At 47.1% G+C, this 18,512-nt stretch overlaps 1 protein-coding gene across 1 annotated transcript; it reads left to right on the forward strand.

Annotated features, from left to right (window-relative positions):
* Positions 1 to 480: 480 nt before the first annotated feature.
* LOC133751079 (pancreatic secretory granule membrane major glycoprotein GP2-like) lies at positions 481 to 17,572 on the forward strand. Its single transcript, XM_062180961.1, has 9 exons — positions 481 to 553; positions 2,137 to 2,586; positions 3,407 to 3,499; positions 5,200 to 5,411; positions 5,879 to 6,027; positions 13,362 to 13,616; positions 16,056 to 16,140; positions 16,713 to 16,834; positions 17,434 to 17,572. The coding sequence occupies exons 1-9, from the start codon at positions 481 to 483 to the stop codon at positions 17,570 to 17,572; spliced, it is 1,578 nt and encodes a 525-aa protein (XP_062036945.1).
* The last annotated feature ends 940 nt before the right edge of the window (positions 17,573 to 18,512 follow it).

An 18,512-nucleotide genomic window follows, 5' to 3' on the forward strand; every position in this document is an offset into this window, starting at 1 on the left:
GGATTAGCCTATTGAGCTGCAGCGCCGGCCAACACATCTTTTAATTCCTTTTTTATTTGAGCATTTTCAAGTGCCTTCATAAAGCTCTTAGTGAAGAAAGCCAACAATCCCTTTCTGAGACCATGGGCCTGTGGTTATTAGCAAGCAATTTTGCTTCCAGCACATTGCTTGCACATATGAGGGGCTCACTAAATATTTTTTGAACTAGCATACCCTGAGTTTTAACTGCCTTATCTATAGAATGGGAGTAATAGTTCTTTTCCTGTAGGTTGGATCAGAGCCTTAAATGAGATAATGTGTGTGAAGGGGTCGCCTACAAGTTGAGTTGTATCATAAATACTGAACTGAAGTGTGTTTCTCTATTATTTGGCAGCAAAGATGAACACCTGAACTTACCGAAGTCTTTGCTTTCTGTTTCTGCAGGTGCATGGAGAGTCTGCACGCTGCAGAGTGACCTGCACGATGCACCCGAGGGGAAAGATGGTGGGCTCTGACCTCCTGTGGTTGGCCTTGGCTTCCTGCACCCTGACCCTGGCCTGTGCATTGCAGCAAGGTGAGTCTTCTGCTCACCCAGGATCTCAGATGCCCAGGGAGATGTGGGGCAGAGAGCAGGAAAGTGCAGAGATGCTGGTTCGGGTCAGTAAGAGGAATGAGTGGGCCTAAAGCAAAGGCCCAGAGACAGGGCAAAGGGAAGCATGAAGAAAAGGGAATGGAGTCAGTCTCTCAAAGAACCAGATGGGCCACGGCCCTGGAAGAGCAGCAGGAGCCGGTGAACTTGACTTCCCATGCCTTTCCGTGCAAGAGCAGAGAGCCCGGAGCGGGACAGAGGAGGACATCCATCACTCAGTCACCTGTTTTTGGCAAAAGCCCCCTCCATCATCTGTGTCAGTTTGCTCATCTACATAAAAGGGAGGGTGAGATTTAGTGGTGTCACCCAAAGACACGTGAATTGGGCAACTTGGATACTTGGAGAAAGGCTCAAGATCAGGATGTAGATTTCAACCTGCAGAAGGGGGGTAGGTTGGGAATCTGAGTCAGTGGCCTCTGATGGGAAAGCAGGGGGCGTGCAGGAAATAATCCCAGAATCACAAACGGAGCCATTCCATTCATACAGGCGTGAGCAAGGCTTGCAAATCTTTTTCCTAAAAAGCCCCTCTGGCCTGAATGGTAAGAAGGCCATCCTGTGAGTGTACCTAGTCATTCAGGCACTCACACTATTGGACAATGGGAAGCAAAGAGAACTAGCTTAGGATCGGTGCTGCACTTGGTGTTTTGTATACATTTTCTCATTCAACAGTCTACCAACCAGATCTTTTAGGCTTTACCTCCAAGATGAGACATACGTATCCCAAGTTGATTCTGGGAGTACCTGGCAAGGTCTGGAACATTTTAGTGATTACATATCTATTTTCATGCATGTGAAAAATATTAATAGTACATCTATGTTATCAATGGTATCAGTCCTTTTATAAAACGGTTTTGTGAAGGGAATTGTTGCGAGAAACATTGAGTCGATAAGAAGCCAGGTGGATGCAGGTGTGGAAACATGACCCAGTGTGTGGGAAATGTTTTTGGGAACCATTAGCTCGCAGGGGGGTTTTACAGGTGAGCTTCAAGAGAGTGAAATCACTTGCCATGGTCACCTGGCCAGCAGGTGTGGTGCTAGGCGTAAACTCAGCCTGTCCAGCCTGTGGTCTCCCCTCTTCACTTCTCTGCTTCGTCCACCATGGTCCCTGAAAATGTCAAAATCCAAACAACACAGGAAAGGTCGCCAACCAGCAATGGTCCTGTTGGAGAGGAGCTTCTCCATTGGAGGTGATTTTGCTCTCCAGGGGGACATTTGATGATACTTGGAGATGCTCTGCGGGGTACGACTGGCATCGAGTGGGCAGGGACCAGGGATTCTCCCAAACACCCTACAAAGCACAGGATGGCATCCACAAAGGATGATCCAGCCAAAATGTCAACCATGACCAAGAGGCGAAATCCTGTGCAAGGCTGATGTGGCAAAGTATCTGTGTGATTTTAACAGGCTAGGGTCCTTAGCATATCCAAAGTGGAGTGTGGAGACAGACGGAAATAATGGAGGCTGGGGGGTTGCTCAGCAACCCTAATCCCGCTCTGCTGCTTCTCCAGGTAACAGAAGCCCTCGCGAAATCCATTCCCCAGTGCAGTACTTGTCATGCGGAGACCCTGGCACCCCAGAGGCTGATGCCTGCTTTGACCCCTGCGAGAATTACGAAGAAATAAATGACACGACCCGAAGCACGGAGTTCAAAGCAGGAACCAAAAAAAACGTGGCATGTGACAACGACTTGAGTGGCTGGTATCGCTTTGTGGGTGGCGGAGGAGTTCAGATGCCAATCAGTTGTGTGCCTATGTTCCGATGCCAAGCAGACGCCCCCGTGTGGATGTATGGGGACCACCCCAACGTCGAGGATGGCATTGTCAATCGCACTGCCTGTGCCCACTGGGCTGAGAACTGCTGTTTCTGGCAGTTGGTGGTGCAGGTGAAGGCCTGCCCGGGTGGGTACTACGTGTACCAGCTGGAGGGCACCCCCACCTGCAATCTGAGATACTGCTCAGGTGAGTGGCAGAGGCCCCACACAGTTGTAAGGTGCCCAGGGTACAGGAGTGTGGGGGAGCAGGGGAGGAGACCACACAGGACAGCCGGGATGCAGCCCCCACCCACCACTCTCCACTGAGAATGTAGCCCAAGGGTGGCTGGCCTTTCACCCTTTCAAGTAAAGCCAGACATTCTGATGCAAGGGTGAAACCTCCCCATCTATAAATGTATGTAGCATACCGTCAAGACCCCAGGTGTGTTCTGATCCTCGTTCCATTAAGAAGTTCAGTTTACCTCTGTGAGCCTTTGGTTTTCTGATCTGAGAAATAATTAATAAGAAAGATAACAGCTGACACAGTGCTCCCAATACACCTGCTGGTAATCTAAGCTCATTTAACCCTCTCACCAGCTGCATGAGATAGGTGCTATTTAATTACCCCCAAGAGCGGTCAGGGCCACAGAGAGATTAGGGAGCTCTCCCAATGGCACAGAGCAGGAAGAGCTGCGGTTTGAACCCAGGCACTCTAGCCCCAGACCCCATGTATTTAACCACTGTGCTGTCCTGGCTCTCATGACCATGAGGACTCAAGGAGCTAACTCAGGGAGAGAGCTTGCAACAGTGCCTTGCCTGTAGCGAGTGTTTAGACAGAAGCTCTGGGGCCCTCACTCTGCTGGACTGGGAGTCAGGAAGTCTGAGTTGGAGGCTTGATCCTTCGACCAAGTGTCATACAACCTTGGCAAGACTCCTGTGTCCTGGTGGCATGAGAGGGTTGGACCTGGGGGCCTTGGATCCATCTTGTTCTGCACCCTGATTTGCTGCTTCCATGCCCCATTTACTAGAACATTGTGAGAAAACCTGCCTCCCCGGAGAGGAATGCCAGTATCGGGATGGTGCCTGGGGCTGCTTCTGCACACGGAACCTCAGCGACTCTGGTGAGTGGCTCACAGGGCTGATGGCTGCCACCTGCGGTGGGCAGAACAGGAGGGGCAGAGCATCAGAGGGTCAGGACCAGGAATGGACCAGAGTCAGGGGCATTTGAATTGAAGTTGGAGGAGTGCAGTCCCTTGGAAAGCTGGGCTGTGGTGTGCACCGTGGGGTGTGGGTATGATGGGAAGGAGCAGCTGGGGGCTGTGGAGTAGGAAGCGCCTCGGCTCCCCTTGGAGACTGCTCAATGGATGGATGAGGCCCCGGGGGGTCAGGGCTGTTTTCTGGGGAGCAGGCCCATCTCAGAGCCAGACACTGGGCTTTGAGGGTGCCCTCCCTGTTCTTGGAGGGGCTCCAAGGGCATCCTCAGCTTCCTCAGTGGCCTGCAGAATGGTGGGTCCCCCTTGCTTGCCTCTGTGGTTGGGCTCCCATGAGCTTCTGCACCTCTCCACCTCTACTCCTCCTGACCTGAGTACCTGTACCTTGGAACGTTGTACTTCTGCGAATTCACCATCCATTCTTTTCCATTTCGACACTTTTGCCTTTGCTGTTCTCTTAGCCAGGAATGTCCTCATTTGCTTAATTCACCTGCAAAACTCCTAGCTTCCTGTCAAGCCCCAGCCCAGTGTGAATCTTTTTCTCACCTAGAACATACTTCTTTGTAAAATTGTATTGATTTGAAATGGGGGAAGGAGGGAGGATGGAGACAGAGAGAGAGACAGAGAGAGAGAGACAGAGAATATCTCCCATGTACTGATTAATTTCCCAAATGCCCATAACAGCCAAGGCTGGTCCAGGAATCTGGAACTCAATCTGGATCTCCCACATGGATGGCAGGAACCCAACTACTTGTGCACTGCCCCACGGTGCCCATCACCTGCCATCTCCTGGAGTGAGCACTAGCAGGAAGCTAGAATGGAGAGTGGAGCTGGGACTTTAACCCAGGAGCTCCAATATGGGATGTATGTGTCCCAAGTGGTATCTTAGTTGCTGCCCCTAATACCTACTCCTGGAACATGCTTCTGTCAGCAGCTTCATCACATTGGATTGTGATATATTGTTGCTATTTTATGCTGATGTTTATACAAGCCCAAGGACTCCTCAGGGGCCAAGTCAGTGTTTCATTAAATTTTGTGTTGATTGTACCTAGTACCTGGAGAAGTGCTTGGTAGATACATACTCAGAGCATTCGTGAATACAATAACAATTGTATTTCTACTTGTTTACTACCTGTCTCCCCTATTAGACAGTCAGCTCTAAAAGGGTGAGGATTTTGTTAGTTTCATGACTGTTGTGTCCCCAGTGCTTAGAGGATAGGAGATGCTCAAGAAGTATTTGCTGAATGAATGAGATGGCTGAGAACCAGATCCAATGTGTTGGCTTCACAAGCTAGTGCATGTCTACCTTTGATTCTAGTCTGGAAGGCATGGGCAGCCTGCTCCCTCTAGGATCCTAACCCCAGAAGAACTAGACAGGAAAATCTTAGCCGAACCTACAGATAGGATGCTTGGAAATCTTGGACCAGGGCCCTCTTTGAACCCTCACCTATTGCCAGCCTGAGTGTGACTTCCATCTGGGTCCCAGGAGCTTTCCCATCCTCCCAGCCTCCCAGCAGGCATGGTGGCTTTGCCAAAGTCCAGGAAATGTGACTCTGCCTACTTTTTCAAGACCCCTGACCATTCCACCTACCTTCCTCTTGGCTTTCCAGATATTGAGAAGCTGAAACCAGAACTGGAGTGTGGGGTCACCGAGATCACATTGAGTACTAGAAAGTCTTTGCTGGAAGGTCTATGTTTGGGGGAAAATGTCACTGGCTACCTTCTAGACCGGGACTGCAGCAGCATTCAGCAAAAAGAGGATAGTGACTGGATAAATGTGACTGTTCCTCTCCAGGCTAGTGACTGTGGGTTCACTGTGGAGGTAAGTGACCTTCACACCTGGACTGCCAGAGGTGGGGAGTTGGGCTGGTGGGACCCAACACAATTGCTGTGAGATCTTGGGCAAGTTACAGCCTCCTTGGGTCTCCAGGATTAGTCCATGTGCTTAGAACTTAGAGCTTAGAACAGGTTTACCATGCGAGCTTAATAAATGTACCTTATGGTTATGATGATTGTGGGAGAGAGATGCAGAGGAGTGAATATGATGGTTCCTGCCTCTTCTGGAGAGTCAATCGTTCATAGTTCCAGTATTAATTCTGGGGTCCTCATTCCCCCTTCCACAAAGTGTCAGTGCCACGGGGAGGAGGAGGTCGCTTTACCTCCTTGAGATCAGAGGGCAGGGCAGCTGCGCAGTTGAGAACATTGACTCTGGGATCAGACAGCTCTGCATGTGAGGCACACCCACACATAGACATGTAAGATGTATGTGGTTTTGTTTTTATGCCAAAGGGAAATGACACCCGTGTCATCTACAAAAACACTCTCTCCTTTGTCAACGATTTAACCAACAGTGACACCACCCTCATCATCAACTTCCAGTGTACCTACTTAATTCACATCAATGCCAGCCTCCCGATTGCTCTGAAGCCCATTGAAAGGTATGGCTCTGATCCTTGATCCTTGATCCATAACCTTGGCATTGCTTACATGCACTTGAAGCACAGCTCATGATGTCTGCGTGATGCTACCCACACCATTTGGGTGCTTCCACTCATTCAATTATTCGTTCCACAAGAACTGGTTGATCTTAGTTGAAGTTATTCATTATGAGCAATGCACACATATAATATTTTGTGTGGATATTAAAGATGATTGTTATGAAGAAATGAAGCAACATGACAGTGCTTATAAATGTGTTAGAGAATACAAATACAGAACAGGTTTATTCATCTTGAGGATGGAAGTGGAGCAGCCAGGACTCTAACCGGCGCCCATATGGGATGCCGGCACTGCAGGCAGTGGCTTTACCCACTATGCCACAGCACCAGCCCCTATTTATTTGAAAGGCAGAGTTACAGAGAAGTAGAGGCAAAGAGAGAGAGGTCTTTCATCTGTTGGTTCACTCCCCAGACGGCCGCAATGGCTGGAACTGCACTGATCTGGAACCAGGAGCTTCTTCTGGGTCTCTCAGGTGCAGGGCCCCTAGGACCTGGGCCATCTTCTACTGCTTTCCCAGGCCACACCAGACATCTGCATTGGAAGTGAAGCAGTCAAGACTCAAACCCATGCCCATAGAGGATGCTGGCACTGCAGGTGGCGGTTTTACCTGCTATGACACAGTGCCAGCCCCACCTTGTTCAATCTTTTGGAATAGTTTGAAGAGTATTAGAGTTACTTTCTCTTTGAAAGTTTTGTAGAATTCAGTAATAAAATCATCAGGTTCCAGACTTTTCCTTGATGGAAGACTTTTGATTACTGCTTCAATCTCATTGCTTTTTATGGGTCTGTTTAGATTGCCCATATCTTCTTGATTTAATCTTGGTAGATTATAAGAATCCATGAATTTATCCATCTCTGAGCTTTCTCAGTTTGTTAGCATACAGTTCTACACAATAGTTTCTCATGATCCTTTGTATTTTAGTGGGGTTAGTTGTAATGTTTCCATTTCTGTCTCTAATTTTATTTATTTGAGTTTTTCCTCTTTTTTTCTTTGTTAGATTGGCTAGTCTAACAACTCTTTGTTTTGTCGACCTTTTGTATTTTTTCCTAGTTTCAATTTCATTTATTTCTGCTCTGATCCTTATTGTTCCTCACCTCCTACTGATTTTGAGTTTGATTTGTTCTTATTGATCTAATTCTTCAAGATGCATTATTAGATCTTTAGTTTGAGACTTTTTTTTAAATGTAAGTATATAATGCTATAGACTTCCCTCTTAATACTGCTTTTGCTGCATCTCAAAGGTTTTGATATGTTGTGTTTTCATTTCATTTATTTCCAGAAAGTTTTTTGATTTCTTTCTTTCTTTCTTTTTTTTTTTTTTTTTTTTGGCAGGCAGAGTGGATAGTGAGAGAGAGAGAGACAGAGAGAAAGGTCTTCCTTTTTGCCGTTGGTTCACCCTCCAATGGCCGCTGCGGCCAGCGCATCGCGCTGATCCAAAGCCAGGAGCCAGGTGCTTCTCCTGGTCTCCCATGCGGGTGCAGGGCCCAAGGACTTGGGCCATCCTCCACTGCCTTCCTGGGCCATAGCAGAGAGCTGGCCTGGAAGAGGGGCAACCGGGATAGAATCCGGTGCCCCAACCAGGACTAGAACCCGGTGTGCCGGCGCCGCAAGGCAGAGGATTAGCCTGTTAAGCCACGGCGCCAGCCTTGATTTCCTTTTTAATTTCTTCAATGACCCTTTGATCATTCCATAGCATGTTGCTTAATATCCAAGTATTTATGAGTGTTCTATTGTTCTTCTTGTTGTTGATTTCTAGTTTTATTCCTTTATGGTCTGAGAAGATACATGGTATGATGTCAGTCTTTTAAAATTTACTGAGATTGATTTGTGGTCTAATATGTGGTCTATCCTAGAAATGTTCCATGTGCTGATGAGAAGGTGTGTTCTGTAGCTATTGGGTGAAATGTCCTGTAAATGTCTCTTAGGTCCATTTGCTCAATATCGTGTTTCAACTCTGATGTATCTTCATTGATTTTTTGTCTGGATGATCTGTCCATTGATGTGAGTGGGGTGTTGAATTCACCCACTATTATTGTATTGGATCCCTTTAGATCTAATAATATTTTCTGTATATATCTGGGTGATATTGTGTTATGTGCATATATATTTATGATTGTTACATCTTCTTGCTGAATTGAACCTTTTATCAAAATAAGATGTCCTTTTTAATCTCTTTTTAGAGTTTTTGACTTAAAGTCTGTTTTATCTGATATCAGGATAGCTATGCCTGCTTGCTTTTAGTTTCCATTAGCCTGGTGTATCTTTTTCCAATCCTTCACTTTCAGTCTGTGTGTGTCTTTGTGAGTGAAGTGAGTTTCTTGTAGGCAGCATATAGTGTGGTCATGGGTTTTTGTCCATTCAGCCAACCTAAGTCTTTTGGTTGGTGAATTTAATCCATTTACATTCAAGGTTAGTATTGAAAGATAAGAAGTAAGACCTGTCATTTTGTTGATTGGATAATTACTCCACCTACTCTGTTCATAAGTTTGGTGGTGTCATGCATTTTCATGATGTTTATTTCTTTTTTTTAAGATTTATTTTATTAATTTGAAAGACAAAGTTATAGAGAGAGGTAGAGACAGAGAGGTCTTCCATCCGCTGGTTCACTCCCCAGATGGCTGCAACGGCCAGAGCTGCGCTAATCTGAAGCCAGGAGCCAGGAGCTTCTTCCGGGTCTCCCATGCAGGTGCAAGGGCCTAAGGACTTGGGCCATCTTCTACTGCTATCCCAGGCCACAGCAGAGAGCTGGACTAGAAGAGGAGCTGCTGGGATTAGAACTGGTGCCCATAGTGGCTTTAATCTGCTGCGCCACAGCAACGGCCCCATGATGTTTACTTCTAATGCAGGATGCCCTTCAGAATTTCTTGTAAGGCTTTTCTGGTACTGGTGAATTCTGTTTTTGCTTCTCTGGAAAATACAGTATTTCTCCTTCACTTTTAAAGGATAGCTAGATATAATATTCTTGGTTGGATGTTTTGTTCTTTTAAGATCTTGAATATATCATTGCACTCTTTTGAGCCTATAGAGTTTCCACTGAGAAGTCTGTTATTAATCCAATATGTATCCTTAATATGTAACTTGATGCTTTTCTCTTACTGTAATTAGAATTATCTTCTTGTCTTTAACTTTTTTACAAAAAGATTTATTTATTTGAAATGCAGAGTAACAGAGAGGCAGAGAGAGAGAGAGAGAGAGAGAGAGAGAGAGAGAGAGAGAATGAATCTTCCATTTGCTGGTTCACTCCCCAGATGACCACAATAGCCGGAGCTGAGCCAATCCTAAACCAGGAACCAGGAGCTTCCCCCAAGTCTCCCATGCGGGTGCAGGGGCCCAAGCACTTGGGCCATCTTCTGCTTTCCCAGACTATAGCAGAGAGCTGGATCAGAAGTGGAGCAGCCAGGACTCAAACTGGCACCCAAATGGGATGCCGGCACTGCAGGCAGTGGCTTTACCTGCTATGCCAGAGCACCAGCCCCACTCTTTTTTTTTTTTTCTCTCTTTTTGACAGGCAGAGTGGATAGTGAGAGAGAGAGAGAGACAGAGAGAAAGGTCTTCCTTTTTGCCGTTGGTTCACTCTCCAATGGCTGCTGCGGCTGGCGCATCACGCTGATCCGAAGCCAGGAGCCAGGTGCTTCTCCTGGTCTCCCATGTGGGTGCAGGGCCCAAGGACTTGGGCCATCCTCCACTGCACTCCCGGGCCACAGCAGAGAGCTGGCCTGGAAGAGGGGCAACCGGAATAGAATCCGGTGCCCCGACCGGGATAGAACCCAGTGTGCCGGCACCGCAAGGTGGAGGATTAGCCTGTTGAGCCACGGCGCCAGCCCAGCCCCACTCTTTAACTTTTGAAATCTGACGACAATATGCCTTAGAGAAGACCTTTTCTGGTTGATCTGCTTGGGGTTCTTTGAGCTTCTTGTATATGAATGTCCATGTCTCTTTCAAGACCTGGGAAATTTCCAACTATTATTTCATTTAGCAGGCTCTCAATGCCTTTTTCCTTTTCTTCTCATTCAGGAAAACCTATAATATGCATATTTGGTTGTTTAATGATATCCTATATTTTGTGTAGACTTTGTCCATTCTTTTTAATTATTTTCTGTTTATTTTGTCCGATGGGGTTATTTCAAAATTCTTGTCCTCAAGGTCAGAAATTCTTTCCTCCACTTGCTCTATTCTGCTGTTAAAGCTCTCAATCTTTTTTAATTTCACCAATGAAGATTTCATCTCAAATATTTCCATGTGGTTCTTGTTAATGAGTTCTATTTCCTTGGTAATATTTTCATTCATGTCCCTCATTGATTTCCTCATTTCATTAATCTGTCTATCTGAATTCTCATACATCTCATTGAGTTTCCTTACAGGCATTATTTTGATTTCTATATATCGTCATGTAATAGATTCCCTTCAGTTAAGGATCTGATTCTGGAGGAGTATTGTGTTCTTTTGAAGGTGTCATGCTACCTTGCTTCTTCATGACTCCTGTGTTCCTATGTTGACATCTGCCCATCTGGTATATTCGTCCCTTCTTCATGAAGTAGGTTTTATTGTAAAAGAGTTGATGGTTTAGCTGGAATGCAGGATATCACTTGACTTGTTTCTTTGATTTTGGATCTAAGTGAGCCCAGGTGTGTAGTCCCTGAGTGATTTCTTTCATCTTTTTTTTTTTTTTTTTTTGACAGGCAGAGTAGACAGTGAGAGAGAGAGAGAGAGAGAAAGGTCTTCCTTTACTGTTGGTTCACCCTCCAATGGCCGCCGTGGCTGGCACGCTGCGGCCGGCGCACCGCGTTGATCCGAAGCCAGGAGCCAGGTGCTTCTCCTGGTCTCCCATGGGGTGCAGGGCCCAAGGACTTTGGCCATCCTCCTCTGCACTCATGGGCCACAGCAGAGAGCTGGACTGGAAGAGGGGCAACCGGGACAGACTCCGGTGCCCCAACCGGGACTAGAACTCGGAGTCCCAGTGCCACAGGTGGAGTATTAGCCTATTGAGCCGTGGCACCAGCCAATTTCTTTCATCTGTGTCTATAAGTGACATAGTGGACTTGTCTGCTGCAGTTCATGAGGACAGAAGTGAGGCTTTGAGATGGGTTTCGCTGGATGTGTATCTTTGGTGCACAGAGAAGTGAATGTGATAGCCGGGACCTTACTCTTGGTGCTGAGGGAGACAGCGTTGGCTTCCCTCTTGTCCTATTGGCAAGCCTGAGTGTCCTGGCTTGTGGCACCAGTTGCTGTGGCTCTAGGACTGTGTAATATGGATGGACCCCTCCTCAGGTCCTGCTAGAGTGTCCAACTGGTGCTGTAGCTATAATACCAACAGCCCTGGTCCTAAGCCTACAGGTCATGAACTGGGCCCTGTTCAGTCCTATGGGGTGACCACAAGGTGCACAGGAGATTTTACTCTGGAAGGTATGAGTCCAGAGAGGTCGAGTGCAGGTAGGTTCTTCCCTGTGTCCACTGGGTAGATTCCGTTGGCACTGAGAAATTTAGAATGAATTGTTACAGTCCTGGTCCAATATGGGCTTCCCAGTGGTGGCTTAACTTGCTGCGCCACAACACCTGCCCCCTTACCTTCATTTTTGAAAGATATTTTGCAGGGTATGGAATTATAGGCATTTTAAGTCCTTTTAGGAAAGAGGATAAATCCAATTCATGTAGTCCAGCTTAGCTGGAAGAAGTCCCCAGGTTGCAGGGTGTAATGGTGGTCATTATCCAGATCTCCCAGGGTGGGAGCAGATATTTTTATGGGCTGCTTCTGGTGTTAGCCCCCAGAAGCTAAGGTGAATTCCCCTTACCCATGCAGAGTGCCTGAGTGTAGCTCTGAGCCTAATTCTCAAACTCCCACAACTGCGGGATACAGGGGATCTGTCCTTGGTTCCTCGCGTGGCCCTGGCTCTGACTGTGATGCTGGTAGGGGGACAGAGGCGCACGGTGTGACTTTTTGCTGCTGAGTGTGGCACTCTGTGAGAATGGGGGAGGGGAAGAAGCAAAGTGGCTGTTCTGCTCTGAGCCCAGCAGTTGCTGAGACCCTCGTCAGCTCTCCAGGCTGAAGTAAGCCAGTGGGTAACTGAGGAATTCTGTCTCAGATAAAACTGAGTGGGGGGGCATGCGGCAACTTCTTCCCACCTTCACATGGTAAGATGGCTGCTGGCTGTAACCTCTTGCCCCGTGGAGTCTTTTTTTTTTTTTCTAATTCGTGGAAATTTTTCATCATCAGCCCCTGGGAACGTCATCCTTCCCTTGTTGTCTTCATGTCCCAGAGCAGCCTAAGTTGTGGCCTATACCCTATTCAGCCATCTTGGCTCTCCTGGCTGCTTTCATATTCTTCACTATAGCTCTGTGCTTAGACTGGGGCCCCGCTGAAGCAGTTCCTTAGCTTCTCTAGACTCACCAGGGGGCTTCCAGGGGCACCAGAAACCCAGAAATCTGGAGAGACTTCTCACTCCTTCATCATCTCCCAGGCTCACAGAGTGGTAGGATCTGAAGGACTAGGAATGTTTTAGTTCAGACTGTATTTTGTTAGGAACCATGGTTCCTAAAAAATCAAAAGGAAAGGCACTTATCTTGTCTTTTTTTTTGAAGATTTGTTTATTTTTCTCCAAAGTCGAACTTATAGCAAGCAAGGAACAGAAGGAGAGAGATCTTCCATCTACTGGTTCACCCCCCAGATGGATGCAACAGCCAATGCTGGGCCAGGCCGAGGCCAGGAGCCAGGAGCTTCATCTGCATCTCCCATGTGGGTGACAGGGGTCCGGGTACTTGGGCCGTCGTCTTCTGCTTTGCCCATCCCAGTAGGAGTGAGCTGGAGAGGAAGTGGAGCAGCTGGGACACAAACAGGCAGCCCTATGGGAAACAGGCCTCGCAGGTGCGTACCCACTATGCCACAATGCCAACCCCACTTCTCTTGTTAAGATTGGCATTTCACTGAAGATTGTGGGGTGGGGGAGAGAGATCTGCTGCTGGAGATTGTGAAACCACAGAACTGGTCCCAAGCCCCATCTTCTAGGTGAGGAGATGCAGGAGTGCACTAACCATCGCTTGGGTGACAGAGCTATGTCATGCAGGGAGGACTGGTGGATGCCCTGCAGAAGACTCTCCTGTGTGTCACGCTTACTGTTGGGAAGCCAGTGAACGCACAGTTTAAATGAATGATAGAGGAGCTAACTGAGAGAGCAAACTTGTGCCTCTGGCTTCATAAGCTCGTACACAGGGCTTGACTTATAGTGTTCTCTCTGGTCAAAGCCTGATGCTTCTACTCTTGTGGTTTCCTTGTCTCAGTTCCACAACCATCTATGTGGAAGGGGAAGGAGTGACTGGGAAAGAAGAATTCAGTGTCGTCATGGCCCTCTTCAAAGACGAGGACTATACGGATCCCTATGTAGGGGATGTGATTGAGCTGCCAGTCGACACCATACTCTACGTGAGCATCAAGTTGGTGGAAAGAGACCATCCTTACCTGCTGTTGTGGAGCTGCCATGCCACCCCGACTGCAGACAGAGACGATGATTGGCATTATTTCTTCATCGAAGAAGGGTATCTGGATTTATTAATTTTTTTTGTTTGAACAGTTTAGGGGGAAATGTTCATCTCTGTCATGCCTGGGAGTTGTGTAAGTTGGTTCACTTCTTTTGGAAATAATTTGATATTACCTATGGTAACCATGCCCTTGTCTCAGGTATCTCACATCTGAGATTCTAAAGTACTAAGACAAAATAGGTGGGAAAAGAAAAGAAATGACAACTATTCTGTACTTCATTACTCTCGATTACTTTGGTATTAGGTTCATTGTTCAAATATGGGAGATCAGTTAGGTAGTGATGGACTATTAGATGCTAACAGTGAGTAACATGAAAAAGGACAAATTATTATCAGAAAAAATATTATTGAAATTCATTAAATGACAAAGGGAAGTGCATATCTGTAGATTGTGATTCAAATCATAGTAACAACGCTAGTGAATATGTATCATTGAGCTTAGCTATTGCATCAAGCACGTGCTAAGTAATAGACATGTGCTCCTCATTAAGTGCTCACATGAGATGGGTATTGCTGTGTCACTTGGCAGACAAGGAAATTGGGGTTCAGGAACATGAAATAACCTGCCCACGATCACTTAGTTGGAAAGCAGGTTGGGCCAGAATTCAACATCATCCTGCCTCATTCTAGAGGTAGTTTCCATGTTTCTCCAGTACCATCGACCCTATGGATTGCATCTTGGAGGAAACAGAGGACTAGAAAAACTCCATGTTGTCACGATGGAGGACACCTGGGGGGCTCTTTTATTTTTCTGTTGTTTTAGAGGTTACATCTTTGCTCTTGTCACCCTCACAGCTGTGAACAAGAACATTATGTCCACATAGAGAAGAGTGGGGTGTCCTCAGAAGCCCGGTTCTCACTTCAGTTGTTCACACTCCGTACACCCCTAGTTTACCTGCATTGTGAGACTGAACTCTGTGATGGACCGTGTGAGCCAGTGAGTGCCTCTATGGACTGAACCATTCAGAGTCTGGCAGGGGGCCTGGTACCTGACAGACTCTTCATATATATTTATTGGAATGCGAGGTGGGTGGATGGATGGTTGATTGGATGTCCAGATGAGGGGGGTGGGTGGAGAATGCCTGAGGATGGATGCATGAAGAGCTGGAAAGACTCATGTGAGTGGGTGGATGGATGGTTGATTGGATGTGTGGATGGGGTGGGGGGGGTGAGTGAGTGGGTGGATGTGAGGGAGGGAGAGAGGATGAGTAGATGGACTTCAGGCCTTCTAACATTCCATCTGGAGGCAATTGTGTCCCTGGAAGGCAGGGCATATGTGAACTATGCACTTGGTTTCCATGGGACCAGCCCTATTTTAAATGATTGCAGTAATAGTTGGCTTCCTCTGTGTCAAGCACCAGGCTGAAACTCTCTCAGGCTTTATCTGATTTAACACTCATGAGAACCCTTTTTTTAAAAAAAAGATTTATTGCCAGCGCTGCCGCTCAATAGGCTAATCTTCTGCCAGGAGAAGCACCTGGCTCCTGGCTTCAGATCAGCACGATGCGCCGGCCGCAGTGCGCTGGCCGTGACCGCCATTGGAGGGTGAACCAATGGCAAAAGGAAGACCTTTCTCTCTGTCTCTCTCTCTCTCACTGTCCACTCTGCCTGTCAAAAAAATAAAAAGATTTATTTATTTACTTGAAAGTCAGAGTTATACAGAGAGACAAGGAGAAGCAGAGAGGGAGAGAGAGAGGTTTTCCATCCGCTGGTTCACTCCCCAGTTGGCCACAACAGCCGAGCTGTACTGATCTGAAGCCAGGAGCCAGGAGCTTCTTCCAGGTCTCCCATGTGAAGGCAGGGGCCCAAGGACTTGGGCCATCTTCTACTGCTTTCCCAGGCCATAGCAGAGAGCTAGATCAGAAATGAAGCAGCCACGACACAAACTGACCCCCATTTGGGATTCCGGCACTGCAGGCAGTGGCTTTACTCACTACGCACCGGCCCCGTGAGAACCCTTTAAATGGGTTCTTTTGATCAACTCCATTGTACAGATTAGGGAATAGAGGCTCATAGAAGCCCCTTGCCTAAGGGTCACACACAACCAGAGATGATCAAATCCAATTCCCATGCCTTTCACACATTTGGCACTGCATGTGAATAGTTGTCACTGTTGAGTGCTGACTTTGTGGCTTTGTGTGGCAGTCATGCCTCATTCTAACCTTCACACCTGGGTTAGTGCTATTTAATCATCATAAAGAAAAGAAGTCGTTGGCCCCAAATTACACAGCTGCAGAGAGTGTAAAGGAGAAAAAATTCAACCCCTCCCCCCCCCCATTTTTTTTTTTTTTTGACATATCAGTGAGAATTCCTTAGCCTGAGCTAGTCACAGCATCAGATTTAGGGCCATATACTAGATGGGGCCAAGTAATTAGGCCAGGGTTACCTTTAAATGCATTTCAATTTTGATTTGATGAGAATTCTCCATCCCTGCAGACTTGCCCAGCTAGTCAATATCGCAGTGAAAAACCAGCCATCAGCTCGACCCAGGTGGAACATTTGGGACCCAGCACTCTGCGAGGTAAGTGGCTAAGTGAGCCCAGCTGGCCAAGCGCTAACCGTTACCCACAATGCCTGGGGTCACAGGCCACCTACTCAGGGCTTTTCTGTCTCCTCCATCTGGCCCCCACTGGTGAATCTTGGGGTAACGATAGCAGTTGTTTGTAGTGGGCCTCCCTCTGCTAGGGATCAGGCTAAGCTCTTGCATCCATGGATTCACTTATGCGACTTAATGACTCAAATGACCGTGTCCATTTTACAAGACCCAAAGACTCACTCAAGATCACCCAGCTCAGGAGTGCTGGGATTAGGATTGAACCTGGCTCCTTCCAATTCCAAAGCACATGGTCTCCTTGTTTCCCTGTAATTCAGTCCCTTTTGGGTGCAGTGTAAGTCTTAACTCCCATTTAAATGCAGCTTTGCTTTCAGTTACAGTATTCTGCAGTATAGACTAGGGGAAGCTTTCCAACTGCTCCTCAAATTTTTATCCTCCTATGCTTGGGTTAACAATCCTGTTATGGCTTTTATTTCCACTGGGGTGGAGGAACCAAGAAACCCAAAAGAATGAAAGCAATTTTTTTTTTTGCCCTAAAGAAATTAAGATGCAATAATGTTAATAGTAGTAGGAGTAGTACCATGTTCTTCGTGCCTGGAACCATGCCAAATACCTTTGTGTCTGTGAGTGACCACTCTGAAGGCTCACACAGCCCAGGGAGGTAAGCACTGGCTACCGCTCCACGTCCAGATAAGTAAACGGAGGCTGTTTGGTAAGAAGGCTCCACTCTGTGTCCATTGATCAAGCCCTCAGCAGGTGATGTCACAGGGTAACTACCAGCGGCAGTGGTTAGGAACTTCCTCTTTGGAACCGGAAAGACTAGAGTATGAATCCCAGCTCTGCTACTGACTGCGAGGTCAACTTGGCACACGCCTTGACACTGCTGAGCCTCCGTATTGTCATCTGTCAAGCAAGGGCGAGAATGCTGTTGGATGAATTTGTTGGGAGGATTAAGTTTCAAATGCAAGAAAATGTGTCTAGAAAGGTGATGCTTCCACCATGTGGATTGTCAGTGGTTGTGCCGCCCAGGTCCAGGAGGACTTAGAGCAGCTATGGCCACCGTGCTGTGGTCACCAGGGCATGACTGAGGAGACCCTCACCACCTTCTCTTGTTCACAGGAGCCCAGGCTCTCCCTGTCGTGAGCGGAACTCCCAGCACTGCAGGTACATCCTTTCTCACGCCTCTCCCACAGCCCTCCCAATACTCTCCCCTTCTGGTAGTCAATTCACTGAGCCTGTATCCACCCCTCCTCTGTTCAGGCCCTTTGGGAGGGACTTTGAGGACCGAAATGAGTCAGATCTGAGACTGGCACCCAAGATGCTCGCTGCCTACCAGAGAAGGCAGCCGTTTAACAAAAACACCTGTCAAGTGTCCACCGTGTGCCAGCCATTGTTCTAGCACTGGAGAGAGGAGGGTGAACAAGACAGGCCAAGTACCCTATGTTCCAGTACAGGAAATAAATAATAAACAAAAAACCCCAAAAGGTAATCTACAAATAAAAGAAGGCAGTATGATATAAAGTAACTGGCACAAGTCACAATGCCTTAAATAGTATAGAAGTTTATTTTCACACATGTAAAGTCTGGAGACAAGCAGTCTAAGGCTTGTCTAAGGGTGGAACTATGACGTCATCAAAGAGCCTGGCTCCTTCCAGCTCAATCCTCTACCATACTTAAGACATGATCATCATCTGTATGGTTCAAGGTGGCACCCAGCGCTCCAGCCTTCATATATAGGCAGCAGGACTGGGGGAACATGGAAGTCAATGAATGCTAACGAACATTCCCAGAAGCTGGTACCTTACACCCCCACTTGCACCTCATTGGCCAGTGCTTAGTCACGTGGCCATGCCCGGCTGCAAAAGAAGCTGGGAAATGAACTCTCTAGCCAGCCATGTGGCTAGCCATCATTTGATGCCTTTCTTAGCAGACGGATAAGTGGTCAGAAACACTGCCAGAGAAGTGATGTTTGAACCAAATGGGAAAAAGAAGGTGGGTGGGTAGTTACCAGGAGAATGAGCTCTGTAGGCAGAGGGAACAATAGTTCATTGCACAAACAGGAACCAGCACATAAGCAAGTAAATGACAAGCAAATATATAGTACAGAGGGGATACAAGGCAGACTAACTAATTGCACTGGATGAGGTCTGAGGACAATTTAATCAGCAGCATTGGGCTAGAGTTTTGACAAATAGCTTGGAGTTCAACAGGAAAACAAATTGAAGAAATATATTTTGGACAAGTGCATGCATTGAGATTTTGCCACTCCCTTAAATGACCTATATTGATAAACCAACATAAACAAGTTCTTTCCACACCCAGTTCCCTGCCTAGACAGC

This window comes from Lepus europaeus, chromosome 21, assembly GCF_033115175.1.
Source record: "Lepus europaeus isolate LE1 chromosome 21, mLepTim1.pri, whole genome shotgun sequence".
NCBI classification, from domain to species: Eukaryota; Metazoa; Chordata; class Mammalia; order Lagomorpha; family Leporidae; genus Lepus; species Lepus europaeus.